Source organism: Geotrypetes seraphini, chromosome 6 (assembly GCF_902459505.1).
Source record: "Geotrypetes seraphini chromosome 6, aGeoSer1.1, whole genome shotgun sequence".
Taxonomy (NCBI): domain Eukaryota; kingdom Metazoa; phylum Chordata; class Amphibia; order Gymnophiona; family Dermophiidae; genus Geotrypetes; species Geotrypetes seraphini.
Window position 1 is genome coordinate 62,583,025 of NC_047089.1, and position 19,710 is coordinate 62,602,734.

The 19,710-nt window shown below is 46.0% G+C and overlaps 1 protein-coding gene across 8 annotated transcripts in view; it reads right to left on the reverse strand.

The window, feature by feature from the left end:
• FNDC3A (fibronectin type III domain containing 3A) overlaps positions 1–19,710 on the reverse strand; it is a 240,211-nt gene that overhangs the window by 131,876 nt on the left and 88,625 nt on the right. For all 8 annotated transcript variants that reach the window (XM_033947816.1, XM_033947812.1, XM_033947815.1 and 5 more), the window contains 3 exons: positions 16,925–17,079; positions 8,445–8,504; positions 2,137–2,275 (listed from right to left, as the gene is read on the reverse strand). In XM_033947816.1, the coding sequence (XP_033803707.1) occupies positions 2,137–2,275; positions 8,445–8,504; positions 16,925–17,079 (354 nt within the window). The remainder of the gene's footprint in view (positions 1–2,136; positions 2,276–8,444; positions 8,505–16,924; positions 17,080–19,710) is intronic.

Consider the following 19,710-nt stretch of genomic DNA (forward strand, 5'->3'; position numbering starts at 1 on the left):
CAAGATGGATTCACTAGAAGCAGGTCTTGTCATACAAATCTGATCAATTTCTTTGACCAGAGATTAGATAGAGGGAGAGCGCTAGATGTGGTATATTTAAATTTTAACAAAGCCTTTAACAGTGTTCCACATCTAATAAACAGAGTGCTTTCGGGATGGGCCCCAATGATGGACTAGGTCAGGAACTGATTGAGTGAAAGGTGACAGAGGGTAGTGGTCAATGGAGATTGCTCTGAGGAAAGGGATGTTTCCAGTGGTGTGCCTCAAAGTTCAGTCCTTGGGCCTGTACTTTTTAACAATTTTGTAAGCGATATCGCTGAAGGACTATCTGATAAGATTTACCTCTTTGCGAATGATACCAAAAACTGTAATAGGTAGACACGCCTGGTATAGAGAACACAAAGGACCTAGCGAAGCTTGAAGAATGATCTAGAATTTTGCATCTAAGATTTAATGCTAAGACATGCAAGATCGTGCATTTGGGTTGCAAAGACCCAAAGCAACAGCACAGTTTAGGGTGTGAAGAACTTTTGTGCATGAAAGAGCAGGACTTGGGTGGGATAGTATGCGATTATCTTAAGGTTGCCAAACAGATTGAAAAGTTGATGGCAAAAGCTAAACAGATACTTGGTGCTTAGGGGGAGGAGTGGCCAGTAAGAAAAAGGAGGTAATGATGTCCCTGTATAAGACTGTGTTGAGACCCCATTTAGAATATTGTTTACAATTCTGGAGACTGCATCTTCAAAAAGATATAAACAAGATGGAGTATGTCCAGAGGGCAGCTACTAAAATGGTTGGTGGTCTTCATCATAAAGTGTATGGGGACAAACTTAAGATCACAATATGTCTACTTTGGAGGAAATTATGTTTCCACTATAAGCAGGAATAATGTAACCGAAAGTCAGAAAAAGCACTATACTATAAACCAAAACAGACTGACTTTGTAACAGTATCACAACCCCGGAGGAGGATCCGTTGTACAAAAATTTAGCTCAGAGATATAAAACTCTGAAGAGGGAGAGGTGACCCCCTCTTAAGGAAAGAGTTTATCTTCGAATCATTGCTTCATACTTTGTAACAAACGAGTCCAACTCAGAGGTATAAAAGTTTCAGATATATATATATCTCAATAAAGATGCAATATGCACTCCAAAAAGTTTCAAAAATCAGGTAAATTTTTTGCATTCAGGTAAGCACTGGAATATTCAGCATTCGTATGATTAAATCTCAAAAATACTTATCAGGGTCCCGACGCGGCCCCGTTTCGGTGTCTACTTCAGGAGACCCCGTCTGACTAATTGAGTTCTACCATAGGTTAATAACTGTAAGAAATTCAAATACAGGTTCATTCTGCAAATGAAAAATCTCCGTGCTCTGTGCTAATGATCAATTAGTCAGACGGGGTCTCCTGAAGTAGACACCGAAACGGGGCCGCGTCGGGACCCTGATAAGTATTTTTGAGATTTAATCATACGAATGCTGAATATTCCAGTGCTTACCTGAATGCAAAAAATTTACCTGATTTTTGAAACTTTTTGGAGTGCATATTGCATCTTTATTGAGATATATATACAGCTGAAACTTTTATACCTCTGAGTTGGACTCGTTTGTTACAAAGTATGAAGCAATGATTGGAAGATAAACTCTTTCCTTAAGAGGGGGTCACCTCTCCCTCTTCAGAGTTTTATATCTCTGAGCTAATTTTTGTACAACGGATCCTCCTCCGGGGTTGTGATACTGTTACAAAGTCAGTCTGTTTTGGTTTATACTTTGGAGGAAAGGCAGAAGATATGATAAGAAACATTTAAATACCTACATGGTGTAAATGCATATGAGGCGAGTCTCTTTCAGCTGAAAGGAACTCTGGAATGAAAAGGAATATGATGAAGATGAAAGGGGTGAAAGGGTAGTAAATGTATGGAATGGCCTCCTGGTGGAGGTGGTGGAGATGAGAAGTATCTGAATTCAAGAAAGCTTGGAACAAGTACATTGGGTCTCTAAGGGAGAGAAAAGGATAGTTAGGTTAGGCAGATTAGATCGGCCATATGGTCTTTATTTGCCTTCATTTTTCTCTGTTTCTAATCTAACAATTCTGCAATTTTTTTGCTGGAATTTTCTGTGAAGTACTGGTCATACCTTCCATTGTAAAGAGAGTGAGTTTTTGGTCCGATTAATGATCCTGGGATGATTGGGAGTATCAGGTTCACAACTCATTGTGGTAAAACTCACAGATTCTGAAGGATTTCCTTTTGTGCAATTGCTTTCTGCTTGAATCCTACAGTAATGTATAAAAATACAAATTCAACAAATGATTTACAATTGATACCCACTTATTTGGTTAAGCAAAGATACTTACCTGCATCAGGTATTCTCAGAGGACCGCAGGCATATATTCTCACATTTGGGCAAAGTCATCCACAGAACCCAATATGGACACTACAAAATGTCCAGTCACATTACATTTTTTGGCAGTGTCCATACCATACATGCGCTGGTGCCTTCCCGACCAACAACTGCTTGTGAGATCATCAGTTCAGAGTAAAAGAGCTAAGAAGCCAACTAGTGAGTTGGGCGGGTTATGACTTGCTGTCCTCAGAGAATACTTGCTACATTCTCCGAGGACAAGCAGGCATTATATTCTCCCAAGCTGCCAGAATCATGATTGGATGAAAATAATGGATATTTAAACATGAGCCTGGTTAAACCCAAGTGGGTTGGAAGGAAAGCTTGTACTCAGAAAGTAAAAAGATTTGCAGAACTGCTTGTCCAAACTTACTGTCTCTTCTGGAGTTTTGTTCCAAACAGTAATGAGAAGGGAAGCTATGGATTGTGGACCAAGTGGCCATTTTGCAAATGTTCTAAATGGATGCAGAGCAGAGATGAGCTACCAAAGCAGCCTTAGCTCACACTCTGTGGACTATTGCACAGTCCCGCAGCATCAGCCTGGCTGGGATAAGCCAAGGCTCGTTTGCAGTCCAAGGTATGAAGTGCTTCTTCTTCCAGGTGAGAATGAGGTTTTGGAAAGAACACTGGAAGGACAATCGATTGATTTAGATGAAATTCTGTGACTACTTTAGGCAAGAATTTTGGATGGGTGCAGAGGGCTACCTTATCATAGTGGAAAACCATAAAGGGTGGGTCCAACACCAAGGCTTGAATTTCATTCACTTGATGTGTAGAAATGACAGAGATTAAAAATATAATTTTCCAAGTGAGATATTTCAGATGAGCAGAAGACATTGGTCCAAATGGAGTCTTCATCAATCTAGTGAGAACAACATTAAGACCCAAACCACAGGCGGCGGCTTGAGAGGTGGTTTGATATTGAAAGGCCCTTTCATAAACCTAGAGACAAGAGATTGTTCAGCCAGAGATTTATTGTAGACTGTTATATGGAACGCACCGAGAGCACTCGGATGAACTCCGATTGAAGTGGTTTAACACCTGAGTTGGATAAGTGAAATAGATAGTCCAACACAGAAGATATAGCATCAAATCATTGAGAATCACACCATGCAGAAAATCACACCATGCAGAAAATCGTGTCCCACTGTTGGTACCACTGCTGTGTAGGTGGTTTCCTGGACGCATTTAAAATGACTAACAGGATCAGAAAGATCAGTGACTGTTGAGATCAAGCAAGGAAGTACCAAGCTGTCAGGTGTAATGACTATAGGTTAGGATGTAAAAAAAAAAAAGAGACCCTTGACTCTGCATGAAAAAAGATGGAAAGATCCGCAGAAGTACTGTATCCAAATTAGTCCATAGAACGGCCTTCACATCCTGATGCATAAACTTTGGAATTGGAAGATTTTTTTTAAGGGTTGATTCCACCACTAAAGACTGATGTTGAAGCTGTGACTTATCAAACCCTGGACAAGAAATGATAGGGAATCAAGTTTTCTTGGAGCAACAGTAATGGTTAGAGGCGTTTCCCAATTTTTGAAGAAAGCCTCTTTAAGAATGCCATGTAATGTAATTTTAAGAGCTCTTTAGGAGCTCTGTAGGTAGTGTCAACTTGCAATCTCACAGGCAAGGCTAATGTATTTGGTAAAAGAAAGCCTTTCTGAAGGAGATCTCTGTTGAGGAGGTGTTTTCTGCACTGATGGGTCCAAAGGGATACCAGAAGACTTAGCTGCCGATAAAGCAGGTGAACAGTCCGAATCAGAACGTAGGTCCAAATCATACAGGAGAGTTGACGATGTTGAACGTCACAAACAAGATGGGTACGTTTTCGGTTCCACTCTGATGAAGATGAGGAAGAGGATTGATGAGTATTCTTTTTACACTTTGAAGTTTGAGATCGAAGTGATGAGAATTGACATCTTGATCATTGATGTGTCGAAGGAGATTGATACCTCGAGGAGGAGCATCAATGAGAACATCGATGTGGAGATCGATGCCTGGAGGCTAAACGTTGGTTGAGAGGGTGAGCGACGATCCCTTACAGGACAGTCTGGAGGAGTGCAATGTGCCGATGGACAGCTGACAGCAGTACCCTTAGGCCTTGTAATGCTATGCTCAAGCTGGGCTAGTACCGAGGGAGTCAATGAAAGCACTGGCAGGCAGTGCAGTTTAAATATATCACCAGGCTCCCTCTTGAAGAATTCATCGAGTCTCTCCCTAAATGAAGGCACCGGTACTGATAGCTCAACAGCCGGTACTATTGGTGCAGCAGGTTGTCTCGGAGTGGGTGACTTTGATGAGGATGCACAGTGTGGAGGAGAGACAACCTGCGAAGCTGGGAAGTGGTGGCATCGTTGTTTGGTCTGATGCCAGAATCTCCTGTGATGTTGATGCCAGAGTTTTTGATGCAAACAGCTGAGAAAATCTAGTGGCGTCCATGCCAGTGCCGAACAACTGTACCTGCTGAGTGCGACAAGCTTTAAGAGAGCGTGACTTTAAAGAGAAACACCGAGAACAAGTCTCAATGAAGTATCCTGGGCCTAAACACTGAAGACACCCAGATATGAGGGTCAGCAATAGAAATAGACTGCTGACACTAACTGCATTTCTTAAATACCCAAGGATTTTGACATGGATGGAAAAATTAACTCTGCAAAATTAAAATCAATTTTTGACAAAAAAACAACCCCCCATAGAGAAACTTGAAATTGAAAAAGAAAATTTTCTCTTCCCACTTGTCTGAAGCAAAAACAAATGAAAAGAGAAGAAAAATACGTGAAGCAGGAAGGCAATTCTGACTGAAGGGAGTTTAGTCAAAAAGATACCTCTTTGCTCCACTGAAAATGAAGAACTAAGGTACCGTGAACCTCTTCGGGCGGGAAGACAATCGTGCATGCGCGATGCGGATAGTTGTAAGCACTTCAAAAGCTTTTTAAAGTGACAGTTCACTTTTCAGACTGTCCATACCAGGCTCCGTGGATGACGTCACCCATATATGAGAATATGCTGCTTGCTTGTCCTAGGATAACCACTACTTTTCAAATCTGGGAACGTCAGACTTTATAAAGTATGTCTTCTTGTTCATTAGATGTGCAAAGGGAAGGATCTCCCTACATTCTTATCTGCATGTCCCTAAAGATTCTGTAAAACAGGCACTATAATATCACAGCTTTCTTGGAATGGTTAAGGAACCTGAGTAAGTTCAATTTTTCTAATTTGCTTCCTTCAATGGTCTCCACCATTTTTCTAATAACATCAAGAAAGGAGAGTTTATTGGGAAGTAACGTTTGCCTTTCATTGGAAAGTAGTGGATTTAACAGTAATCTGGCAGAGCCCTCCTTCTGAAAGAACTCTTGCAGACCTATAATCAACAGTCCCAGAAGTATTCTGAATCAGACCCAAAAAAGGGCCCCAAGGAGAGGTTTGGGATTGACCCCAACTAGACTTTAATACTTCAGTCGAGGGTGTCCAAACTCCAAAGCCCTCCTGTGCATGAGTGAAGCTTCTTCTCAAAGTACACTGAAGATCAGTACTGAGACAGCATTTCTTTCAAGAATAAGCTGAAAGTCTCTATGCATCGATACCAATGTCAAAGACGAGGCACATCATCAAGTAAGAATCCACTCTAGCCTTTTACTGTTTTTCTTATTGGGCTCCTCCTCAAAGACTTCCAATGCCAAGAAAGCAAGAGCCCAGAATTAAGGACTTGTTCCCCTTAATCACTTGGGAAGTGTGAAGAGCTTGGTCTTATGTCCTCTGAGGTTGTTGGAACTCTGCAGGCTTCACATGTCATCTAGATAGGATTTAGATAGTGCTGGGGAGGAGCTTGCTATTTTGGTACATGTGGGTACCAGTGACAAAGGAAAATGTGGGAGGGTGGTTCTGGAAGCCAAATTTAGGTTCTTAGGTAGAAAGCTGAAATCTAGATCCTCTGGGAAAGCATTTTCAGAAATTCTCCCCATTCAACGCACAGATCCGAAGAGGTAGGCAGAGCTTTGAAGTCTCAATTTGTGGTTGAGACAATGGTGCAGGGATGCGGGATTTAGAATTGTTACAAACTGGGCAACATTCTGGGGAAGGGGGAACCTATTCCGAAAGGATGGACTTCACCTTAACAGAGATGGAACCAGACTGCCAATGAAAACATTAAAAAAAGGAAATAGAGTAGTTTTTAAACTAAAATTGGAAAGGGAGGGGAGGAGAAAGCCAAAAGTCTCCCCAGAGCGCATGGTTCCATGTGGAGTATCCTTAAAGGATACTATTGAAACAGAATATTTAGGGAATCCCAATAGACAGGTTTCAATAATGATGGGAGAAAGCCAGGAGTGTTTAAGGGGAGAGTAGAGTAAAGGATACAAATTATTCTTGTCAACTTCTAAGCAGCATGTAGATGCAGATGCAGAGAAAAACAGAATTTGAAGCGTCCGTACACAAATACCAGAAGCCTGAAAATTAAGAGCCTCTCTGAGAGTTGGTTGAAGGAGGATAATCAGTGGGAAACTGTCATCAGGATACAAATTATATCGCAATGATAGAGCAGATCAAACTGGAGGGGGGGTTGCCCTATATGTTAAAGAGGGAATTAAGTCAAACAGATAAGTAGAGTGGAATCTTTATGGATAGAAATTCCATGTGTGAAGAGAAGGCGTATACGGGTGGGGCTGTACTATAATTCACTGAATGGCAGATTTAATTTAATATGGACAAATGCAAAGTGATGCACATTGGGAATAATCCAAATTATAGTTACCAAATGCTAGAGTCCACTTTAGGGGTCAGCACCCAATTGTCCTCACAGACAATATGCTGAAATTAATCACCCAATGTGAAACAGTGACCCAAAAAGAAAACAGAATGCTATGAATTATTATGAAAGCAATGGTAATTAAGACCAAGAATATTATAATGCCTTTGTATTGCTCCATAGTGCAACTTCACCTTAAGTATTACTTTAAATTCTGGTCACCATATTTCAAAAAAGACATAACGGAATTAGAAAAGGTTCAAAGAAGAGTGACCACAATGATAAAGGGAATGGAAATCCTCTCATAAGAAAAAAAGCTAAAGAGGTTAGGGCTCTTCAGCTTGGAAAATAGATAGCTGAGAGGAGATATGATTGGGGTCTACAAAACAATGAGTGGTGTAGAATAGATAAAAGTAAATAAATTTTTTTATCTTTAAAAACTTACAAAGACTAGCCCCCTGTTTTACTAAGGTGCGTTAACCGATTAGCGCGAACTAATCGAATTAGCGCATGCTAAATGCTAACGTGTCCATAGACTAACATTAGCGTTTAGCACGTACTAATTGATTAACGTACCTTAGTAAAACAGGGCTTAGGAGACACTCAATGAAGCTACATGGAAATACTGTACCTTTAAAACAAACTGAAGGAAACTTTTTTCACTCAAAGAATAGTTAAGCTCTGGAACTCATAACAGATGTTAGTGTAGCTGGGTTTAAAAAAGATTTGGACAACTTCCTGAAGAAAAAGTCCACAATCTACTACTGAGACAAACATGGGGAAAGCCACTGCTTGCCCTCGGATTAGTAGCACAGAAATCTTGCACCTATTTGGATTTCTACCAGGTACTTGTGACCTGGATTGGCCACTGTGGAAACAGAATATTGGGCAAGATGAACCACTCGTCTAACCCAGTATGGCTATTCTTATGTTCTTATGCCACCAAATACATATGTATTTATACCAGCATCTTTAAATGTATTTTACAAAAGGCTCTGTAAAATACCAGGAATATGCTTATGTTCTGAACTGGACATCAGATTTCCCATGTAGACCCCATATAAGCAAATCTGAGAAGGCTCTTTAGAGGAGTCACGAGTTGTTTTTCTGATGTAACCTCATTTCTCCCAAGCTATCAGGAGCAAGAGCTGCTGACCAGCCTACCTAGGGATATACAATAGGCTAATCAGTCCCTGAACTGCACTTTACACAACCTACATGAAAAACTATTTGTGTGTTCTATATTAGCTTAAAATGTTTCTGCAGTTATCTGTTATGAAAGAAAATAGATTACCTTGCATGATAATCAGTTGCTGGCCTGAGATCATCTAGAGTGACAGTATTTTTTTCTCCACTAGAAGAGAAGTAGAATTTTTTTGTAGATGATATGACATAGGGAGTCTGCAACAGCATTATTTATGTACACCTCATTCTCTCTCTAAAAATTCATCATGAAAAACAGTCATCTATATATATAAAATCGGAGGTATGTATGTATGTATGTATGTATGTGTGTGTGTGTGTATGTGCCGCGATTACGCAAAAACGGCTTGACCGATTTGAACGAAACTTGGTATGCAGATCCCTCACTACCTGGGATGATATGTTCTGGGGGTCTCGCCGCCCACCTGCACACGTGGGCGGAGCTACAAACAGAAATTCACATTTCACCCATTCATGTCAATGGAAAAAATGTAAAAAGCTGCCATTCTCACAGTAATTCAAAAACGGCTTGACCGATTTGAACTAAACTTGGTATGCAGATCCCTCACTACCTGGGGTGATATGTTCTGGGGGTCTCGCGGCCCACCTGCACACGTGGGCGGAGCTACAAACAGAAATTCACATTTCACCCATTCATGTCTATGGAAAAAATGTAAAAAGCTGCCATTCTCACAGTAATTCAAAAACGGCTTGACCGATTTGAACGAAACTTGGTATGCAGATCCCTCACTACCTGGGGTGATATGTTCTGGGGGTCTCGTGGCCCACCTGCACACGTGGGCGGAGCTACAAACAGAAAATCTGATTTCACCCATTCATGTCAATGGAAAAAATGTAAACAGCTGCCATTCTCACAGTAATTCCAACTATAAAACACTTTCTATGACACTATAACCACTAGGGACATCGTTTCTATTCTACCACGGACACCATACATATAGAGTTTGTATGTTCTAACTGTGTTTGTAACTGTTTCCTTCATGCACCCCAGTTCATAATGTTATTACATGACATGAGTACTCACATATCCTGAACTAGGAACACAGGTTCCATTCTGAACCGGGAACAAACTGCATGGAGTTTCTTTTCAACCTGAGTTTCCACATATTGAGTTGTTTAAATCAATACTGAAACTTTTGGATGCCACTTATTCCAACAGATCTTCCTTTTCACTTTAAGAGATTGCAAATTCCAGTGAGACTTGCATTCTCTATCACAATCAACAAATCACAGGGACAGACTATTACATACTGTGGAGTGGATTTAAGATCCCCCTGTTTTTCCCATGGACAACTCTATGTTGCTTGATCAAGGGTGGGTTCACCCAAGAATTTATATGTTCTTGCTCCTGGAGGTGAAACTAAAATTGTTGTTTATAATCAAGTTTTGTGTTAGTTGTATTGTATTCATTTTGTCAAATATTTCACATTATAATTTGATTATTGTACTTTTTATAAAGCTGTAAAAAAATAATTTCATTCACCACTATAAAGTATCTTTATTTCAATCCATTTACTGTGTTATTGCTATAATTAAATACCCGTGCAACGCCGGGGCATCAGCTAGTTATTAATAAATCTTGTGAGGCGTCAGACAAATAACAGGACAGAAACTCCAAGGCTCCAGTTCTGTTATGGGTCATCTAGATGAGTACCCTTACTATCTTGTTATAAATATCTTTGCCGCATGAATATTTGAAGGGAAGCCACTTCTTCCCTGGGATTGGTAGCCCAGAATCTTGCTACTACTTGGGATTCTGCTAGGTACTTGTGACCTGGATTGACCACTGTGGAAACAGGATACTGGGCTAGATAGTATGGCTATTCTTATGTTATGCTCACATTTTGCTTGATTGCTAGAGAGATTCTGAAACAGATAAAATCAAACATCCCATGTCAAAAATAATCTGTTACAGTGTGTGGTGTAGTTGTTAGAGCTACAGCACCCTGGGGTTGTGGGTTCAAATCCCGCACTGCTCCTTGTGACCCTGGGCAAATCACTTAATCCCCTAGTGCCCCAGGTACATTAGATAGTGTGTGAGCCCGCCGGGACAGATAGGGAAAAATGCATGAGTACCTGAATAATTTGTAATCCGCAGAGGATATGCAGAATATAAATAATAAAATAAATAAAAATAATTTCATCTATGTTGGTAAAACAACCAGGCATATGAAGATTTGAACCAAAACATGGGCTGACAATGGATATGGACATTGGAGATGCTTGCTTTTCTGTGATCAATTAAGAGGTACCCCGTCACAGATGTGGCATTTATATACGGAATTTGCCAAGTCATACCACTCTCTTTTTTCTTACTTTTCTTTTTCTAAATAAAATTAGCAATAAACATACACTTATTTGCTGATGTTATTTTACAGAGAGCTGTGTGTTTGGCACAAACTTCTGTAAAACACTAGGAAAAGATAATCATAAACTACATTAAGTTAGTCCAATAAGGAGAAATTAGGTTCTTACCTGCTAATTTACTTTCTTTTAGCTTCTCCAGACCAGTAGAGGTTAACTTTACGAATGGGTATATATCTAATCATGACCAGCAGGTGGAGACTGAAAACAAAACTTTGGGACAGTATATCCTAGCCCCTCCTCTCTATTTCCCTCAGTCTGCCGAATAGCCAAGCAGAACCAAGAACTGGAAAACAACAGAGAGAAAAAACAATACTCCAAAAGGAGTAACAAATAACATACCCAAAATGCTGTTGGAAAATGCAGAGGAGAAATTCCCGAAGGAAGAATGTCCCCACAGCTCGCCAGCTAAGCCAGCCGAGCCACAGCCGCTGTTCTTCAATTCTCCCCGGCCCTAGAAAAATACTAGAACCCGCAGCAAAAACCAAAAACTGCCCGCGCAACAGCCTCAACAACAACAACAACAGACAGGGTGGGGACCTCTACTGGTCTGGAGAAGCTAAAAGAAAGTAAATTAGCAGGTAAGAACCTAATTTCTCCTTCTTTAGCACTCTCCAGACCAGTAGAGGTTAACTTTACGAATGGGACGTACCAAAGCAGTCCCTCTCACGGGCGGGACCCCCGAAGGGCCGATACCAGTACACGCTCACCGAACACCGCGTCCCGACGCGCCTGCACATCAACCCGATAATGACGAACAAAGGAATGCAAGGAGGACCAAACCGCAGCCTTACAAATATCCACTGGAGGCACGAGCGACGACTCAGCCCAAGAAGCCGCCTGACCCCGAGTGGAATGAGCCTTGAGAAACTCCGGAACAGGCTGCTGTTTCAGAAGATAAGCGGAAGCAATCGTCTCCTTGATCCAGCGCGCAATAGTAGCCTTAGAAGCGCCCGCTCCCCGACGAGGACCCGCCAGGAGGACAAAGAGATGATCGGACTTCCGGAATTCCTGGGTCCGCTGCACATAAGAGCGAAGGACCCGACCGACATCCAACTTGCGCAGCTGCCGTTGCTCAGAAGAGCCCTCCCGACCACCCAAGACCGGGAGAACCACCGATTGATTGACATGAAAAGGAGAAACAACCTTCGGCAGAAAGGAAGGAACAGGCCGCAAGACGACCCGCTCCCTAGAAAACTCCAAGAAGGGAGCCCTACAAGAGAAAACCTGCAGCTCAGAAACACGCCTAGCAGAAGTAATGGCCACCAAAAAGACCGCCTTCAAAGTAAGGTCCTTCAAAGAACAGTCGTCCAAGGGCTCGAAAGGCGGACGCACCAAAACAGAGAGAACCAGATTAAGATCCCAAGAGGGAACCGAGGGCCGTAGGGGAGGCCTAAGCAACTTGGCCGCCCGCAAAAACCGAATCACATCAGGAAGAGCCGATAAACGCTGACCTGACACCAACCCTCGAAAGGCCGACAGGGCCGCAATATGAACCCGGAGAGAAGACCAAGCCAGGCCTCTATCCAGGCCATCCTGCAAGAACTCCAGAATGTTAGGCAGATAAGCGCGAAAAGAGGTCACTCCCCGCGCCCGACACCATTCCTCAAAGAGACGCCAAACCCGCACATAAGCCCGAGAGGTAGAAAGCCTCCGGGACCCCAACAGTGTAGAGATCACCTTGTCTGAATATCCCTTCTTGCTAAGGCGACCCCTTTCAAGAGCCACGCCGTAAGACAGAAGGGAGACGGGTCGAACATGGGAATGGGACCCTGCATCAGAAGGTCGTCCGAGAGAGGCAGAGGAAGAGGATCCGCTACCAGGTGCCTCACCAGATCCGCATACCACGGACGGCGAAGCCAATCCGGCGCCACCAGCACCACCAAACCCGGATGGTGAACAATGCGAAGAAGCACTCTGCCCACCAGCGGCCAAGGAGGGAACACATACAACAGCCCCTCCGTTGGCCACTGCTGGACCAGAGCATCCAGACCCTCGGCCAGACCGTCCCTGCGACGACTGAAGAAGCGGGGCACTTTGGCGTTGCCACCCGTGGCCATCAGGTCCATCAGGGGCTGCCCCCAAGCCTGCACTATCAACTGAAACGCCTCGGCGCCGAGACACCACTCTCCTGGATCTAGAAAGTGACGACTGAGGAAGTCTGCCTGAACATTTTCTACTCCGGCTATATGAGAGGCCGAGAGGTCCAGCAGATGGGATTCCGCCCAAACCATGAGCAGAGCCGCCTCCTGCGCCACCTGAGTGCTCTTGGTGCCCCCCTGACGATTGACCTAAGCCACCGCCGTGGCATTGTCCGACAGCACTCTGACCGACTTGCCCAGCAACAGGGAGTGGAAAACCAACAGCGCCAGACGGACCGCTCTGGTCTCCAACACGTTGATCGACCAGGCGGCCTCCTCCGCGGACCAGGTGCCCTGAGCTGAGTGACCCAAACACTGAGCCCCCCAACCCAGGAGACTCGCATCCGTCAGGAGCACCGTCCACTGCGGGAGATCCAGACCCACCCCCTGAACTAGGTGAGGGGTCTGGAGCCACCAACGCAGACTGCAGCGCGCCAAGCCTCGCAGGGGGACCGGAACATCCATCCCGTGCCTCTGGGGAGACCACCTCCGGAGCAGAGCATACTGGAGAGGACGCATGTGGGCCCGCGCCCACCTCACCACGTCCAGGGACGCCGCCATCGACCCCAAGACCTGGAGGAAATCTCGCGCCCGAGGACACCGGGACGCCAAAAGCAGGCGAATCTGAGATTGCAATTTGCTCACCCGGCCCTCTGGGAGGAAGACCCTCCCCAAGGAGGTGTCGAACAGCACCCCTAGGTACTCCAGACGCTGAGCCGGGACCAACCGACTCTTGGAAAGGTTGACCACCCAGCCCAGCGACCGGAGAAACTCCACCACCCGAGCAGTAACCCGGGAGCTTTCCTGCAACGACTTTGCCCGAATTAACCAGTCGTCCAGGTAGGGGTGTACCAGGATGCCCTCCGACCGCAAGGCTGCCGCGACGACCACCATCACCTTGGTGAACGTCCGAGGAGCCGTGGCCAGCCCAAAGGGAAGCGCACAGAACTGAAAGTGCCGACCCAAGATCGCAAAGCGCAGGAAACGCTGATGAGAGGCCCGAATGGGAACATGCAAGTAGGCCTCCGTCAGATTGAGAGAAGTGAGAAACTCCCCCGGCTGAACCGCCAGAATGACCGACCGCAGAGTTTCCATACGGAAAGAGGGAATCTTGAGAGCCCTGTTGACCCCTTTCAAATCGAGGATGGGCCGAAAGGTCCCCTCCTTCTTGGGCACCACAAAGTAAATGGAGTACCTGCCCGTGCCCCACTCCGGAGGGGGCACCGGAACAACTGCCCTGAGATCTAGCAAGCGCTGAAGGGTCTGGCGAAAAACCTGCGTCTTCCCCGGAGTCTGACATGGAGAAGCGAGGAAAAAATCCGGCAGAGAGCGGGCGAACTCCAGGGCATAACCGTCCCGCACCACCTCCAGGACCCACTGATCGGACGTGATCTCGGCCCATTTGGGGAAAAATTCGCGCAGCCAGGCCCCCACCGGAACCAAAGGGGGCGCCGGCAAGGCGTCATTGTGCAGGACGGGAAGCGGGGGAACCGGCGGAGGGATTCCCTGCCCCCCGACGGGCCCCCCGAAAGGGCTGCATGCGCTGGAAGAACCGACCCCGGGAAAATCCCGGAGACTGGAAAGAAGCAGCCCCACGCCCAGGGCGATACTTGCGAAAATCCCGCAAACGCCCCCGGGCCGCACCCCCCCGAGACGCCGGACGGGCACGGTCCTCCGGCAGACGGGGAACTTTCGAGTCCGACAAAGTCTGTTATCCAAGTCCTCTCCAAACAAAAACGACCCCCGAAAGGGAAATTTAGTAAGCTTAGCTTTGGACGCAGCATCCGCCGCCCAAGCGCGCAGCCACAACACACGCCTTGCGGCCACGCCAAAAGCCATAGACTTAGCCGAGATCCGCACCAAGTCATATAGAGCATCTGAGAGGAATGAGGCCGCCATCTCAATCTTCGCTACCTCCTGATCCACCAGAGACCAGTCGTCAGACTCTCGATCCAAGACCCGCTCCGCCCACCGAAACACGGCGCGAGCGACCAGTCCCCCACAAATAGCCGCCTGGACCCCAAAGGCAGAGACCTGAAAATTTTGCTTAAGGATGCTCTCCAATTTGCGCTCCTCAGAGTCCCGCAAGGCAGAACCGCCCTCAACAGGCACGGTATGCCGCTTGGAAATTGCCGAGACCACCGCATCCACGACTGGCGAAGCTAACGTAGCCCGATCCCCTTCCGGAATGGGATACAGGCGAGCCATGCTGCGCGCCAGCCGAAAACGGCGTCTCCGGCGTTTTCCACTGCTCCAGAATAATATCCCGAATATCCTGATGCATAGGAAAAGAGCGGGAAACGGAACGGATCCCCCGTAACAGGGGGTCCCCCACACGCGGAGTCTCCGGCGGCGCGTCCTCAAAACGCAAAACCGAAGAAACCTGCTGAATAAGGTCAGGCAGCTCATCTTTCTGAAAAAAGGCGCACCACGGACGCCTCGTCACTGGAGAACGGGAAATCCGACAACCCGCCGCCAGCTTCCGTCCCCTCCAGAGAGTCCTGGAACTCCTCAGAAGGGTACAGGTCCTCCTCCAGACCGACCCGTTCCTCCGACCACAAATTCTCGTCCCACGACACCCGCGGACGCTTGGACAAGGGAGGCGGCGGAGGGGACGTCACGCCAGACGAAAGAGGCAAAGCCGCAGGGAGCGCGGAGGAAAACCCACCCCCCCGAAACCCCCTGGGCGCAACCGGGACCCCCAGCCGCCTGAAAATAGGCTCTGCATAAAGAAAAGAAAAATTCAGGAGAAAAACCCCCCGAGGGTCCCAAGGGACTCCCTGCCACAGCAGGGGACCCAGCAGAACCTTGCCCCTGCATAGTCAAAACAGGGGGAAGGTCACCTGAGGTGGAAGACAAAATGGAGGGGCCAGACAGAGAAGATGGCGGTTTTCCCGCCAAAAAAGCTCCCTCCATAGCCTGAAGCGGCTGAGAAACCTGAATAGTCTCAGCCGCTAAAGCAGGCAAGCCGGCATCAGCTGTCAAAAAATCAGCTGAGAGGGAATCCTTCGGGGAATCCCTCCGTGGGCGGTTGTGGAAGACCGGGCTTCCCCACTGCTCCAAGCCGACTCGCGAGGCACCATCGGCGGGGAGCTCTGGGCGCCTGCAGCCGCTGCCGACGGAGCTCCACCTCCTCACCGACCCAAACCGCCGAGTTCAGGCCGGCCGCGAGTGCCTCGCGGCTGGACTAAAATTGTGTCCTACTCCCCCGGAGAAGGGCACAATTGCTCCATACGCGACCTAGCTATAAAAAAGTGCTGGTTACATGAAAAAATACAGTAAAATACAGTTTTCTTAAAGGGAAACAACCCTTCAGACCAGCACTACCTCAGGATTTTTTTTTTTTTTACAGAACAGACTCCACAGGCTCTCGAAGCAATATGCCTTGCTTGACTTAGGGGGCAAGGCTTACTGCTGAGGCTCCTCTAAAAAAATGTGGGGAGGTGGAGGAAGTGGGGGGAGGGACCCCGCTCGTGACCCGCCGGGTTTAACACCCCCGAGGTCGGACGAACCCCCAAACAGAGTCCGCCCAAGCTCCGTCCGGCTAAAAACAGGGACAATAAACCCCCTAAACAAATTCCAACAGCCCTACCAAGGGAGATGGGTACAGATCACTCAACACCTGCTGGAGACTGAAAGAAGACTGAGGGAAATAGAGAGGAGGGGCTAGGATATACTGTCCCAAAGTTTTGTTTTCAGTCTCCACCTGCTGGTCATGATTAGATATATACCCATTCGTAAAGTTAACCTCTACTGGTCTGGAGAGTGCTAAAGAAAAAAGGTATTTTTTTTTCCTTTATGTTTTATTTCTACATATTACCTTGAAGAGTGGTTTAACATGGTCACCACACCTTCTCACATAAAGCATGAATGAAAAATGTGGCTTCATTATATATATAAAAAAAAAGATACGAGTATTTTGAGGCTTCACTGATATTAGGTATATGATTGTGCTGTCCTTGCTAAGATTTGCCCCTTGTGCTATATAATTTACATTTTTGCTATCAAAAATATTTTGCATTATGAAAAAAATATGACCACCTACGTATGGACAATTTTGTATTTTCCATCTTTCCCAGTACTTGAAATCAAAACATCATAAGTATAGATCTCTTGTGTACTGTTCCTGTTGCTGTCATCATTAATGTCACTAGGAGGTGACCACGTAAGTACTGCTGTCCTTGCCTGAATGTCAGATAACTGCAAAAATATAAAATACAAGTCCCCATTTCAATTATACATTAAACTATGTGCAAATATTTAAGTTGAAAGAAAGCTATAGAAAGTTACATTTACAATTGTTGTACCCTATATTATCACTAATGGGGTCTTTTACTAAGGCACGCTAGCCGATTTAGCGCATGCTAAATGCTAATGCATCCATTATATTCTATGGACGCGTTAGCATTTAGCGAGTGCTAAATCAGCCAGCGCGCCTTAGTAGAAAAGACCCCCTAAGTAAAATTAACTGATGAGTATTAAAAATTCTCCCTTTTTTATTCTTTCCAAGCCAATAGAATTTGGAAAGAATTATACAAAAGTGGTAGAGAATGCCTCTGTCTGAGGACAAAATAATTCTGAACATTTAGCAGAAAGGAATTGCTTGAGAAAATAAAAGCACAAAGACAGGAGTTAAAAAATGAACCAAACTGGACTGGAGTCCCGTAGAAATAAGCCCCCCTCCATAATGGCCCAATGTATTTCTATGTGAGTTGTTCCACATTCTGTATCATAGATAGATAAACATAGAAGTTAGGGAATTCCTCTTCTCAAATTGCCTCTTCCTGTTCTTTATTCTCCCAACCCCCCAAACTAGCCCCACTCTAAAAATAAATAAATAAATACTCCCTGTACATATTGCCTCACCTCCTAAAGCTACACATCACAACTGCTCTGTAACCTTGCAAACCCTAAAACCTACAATTGCCCCACTACCAAGCAAGCTGCCCCATCCATACATTTCTTCCCCACAACTGCCCCAATCCCTCCCCTAAATGCCTCTCCTCTTGCAAACTGACTGATCCCTAAAAACTATTCTTGCAAATGCCTCACCTCACAAACTGCTTAAACTTATCCCCAAACCCTGTAAACTGCTCCCTGCAATTTTACTACCATCCATGATATGCCACATATATTGTCTCACACCTATAATCTTTTTCCTGTAACTGCCTCACCAACCCAAATAGGGCAATTGTGTGGGTAATTTGGGGTTTGGGGACTACCATCCTGCAAAACTACCCCTCTTCAATTGGCCTTCCCAAACAAGCACAATGGAGGTAGGTAAATAGTTGAGTGCTGCAGGGATCTTTACTGGGACTGGTGCTTTTAACATATAGCACAGTTACTTACCGTAACAGGTGTTATCCAGGGACAGCAGGCAGATATTCTTAACGCATGGGTGACGTCACCGACGGAGCCCCGGTACGGACACTTTTTACTAGAAAGTTCTAGTTGGCCGCACCGCGCATGCGCGAGTGCCTTCCCGCCCGACGGAGGAGTGCGTGGTCCCCAGTTAAGATAAGCCAGCTAAGAAGCCAACCCGGGGAGGTGGGTGGGACGTAAGAATATCTGCCTGCTGTCCCTGGATAACACCTGTTACGGTAAGTAACTATGCTTTATCCCAGGACAAGCAGGCAGCATATTCTTAACGCATGGGTGACCTCCAAGCTAACAGAGAGGGAGGAGGGATGGTTGGCCATTAGGAAAATAAATTGCGTAACACAGATTGGCCGAAGTGCCCATCCCGTCTGGAGAAGGTATCCAGACAGTAGTGCGTAGTGAACGTGTGAACTGAGGACCAAGTGGCAGCCTTGCAGATTTCCTCGATGGGCGTGGAACGGAGGAAAGCCACAGAAGCAGCCATAGCTCTGACCCTGTGGGCCGTGACAGCACCTTCCAGTGAGAGACCGGCCCGAGCATAACAGAACGCAATGCAGGCAGCAAGCCAGTTGGAAAACGTCCGTTTAGAGACAGGACGACCTAGACGGTTAGGGTCGAAGGACAAAAAGAGCTGAGGAGACGAGCGGTGAGCCCTGGTACGGTCAAGGTAGTAAGCAAGGGCATGCTTACAGTCCAGCGTGTGCAATGCCTGTTCCCCAGGATGAGAAGGGGGTTTAGGGAAAAAGACAGGCAACACAATGGACTGGTTGAGATGAAAGTCCGAGACCACCTTGGGGAGGAATTTCGGATGGGTACGCAGAACCACCTTGTCATGGTGAAAAACAGTGAAAGGTGGGTCGGCAACCAGTGCATGCAGCTCACTAACCCTCCTGGCAGAGGTGATGGCAATGAGGAAAAGCACCTTCCAGGTAAGAAATTTGAGTGAAGTTGTGGCAAGAGGCTCAAAAGGAGGTTTCATGAGTGCTGATAAAACCACATTCAGGTCCCAGACGACTGGAGGAGGCTTCAGAGGTGGTTTGACATTGAAGAGGCCTCTCATGAACCGGGAAACCAGGGGATGAGCCGTAAGAGGTTTTCCGAGGATAGGCTCATGAAACGCAGTGATGGCACTGAGGTGGACTCTGATTGAGGTCGACTTGAGGCCAGCGTCGGAGAGAGAGAGCAAATAGTCCAGTACAGTTTCCACCGCCAATGAGGTGGGATCGTGATGATGAAGCAGACACCAAGAGGAGAACTGGGTCCACTTCTGATGGTAACATTGGAGGGTGGCCGGTTTCCTGGAGGCATCCAGAATACGACGGACAGGCTGAGACAGATTCTCTGGAGAGGTCAGCCTGAGAGAAACCAAGCTGTCAGGTGGAGCGAGGACAGATTGGGATGTAGTAGAGACTGATGCTGCTGTGTAAGTAGAGTAGGAAACACTGGAAGAGT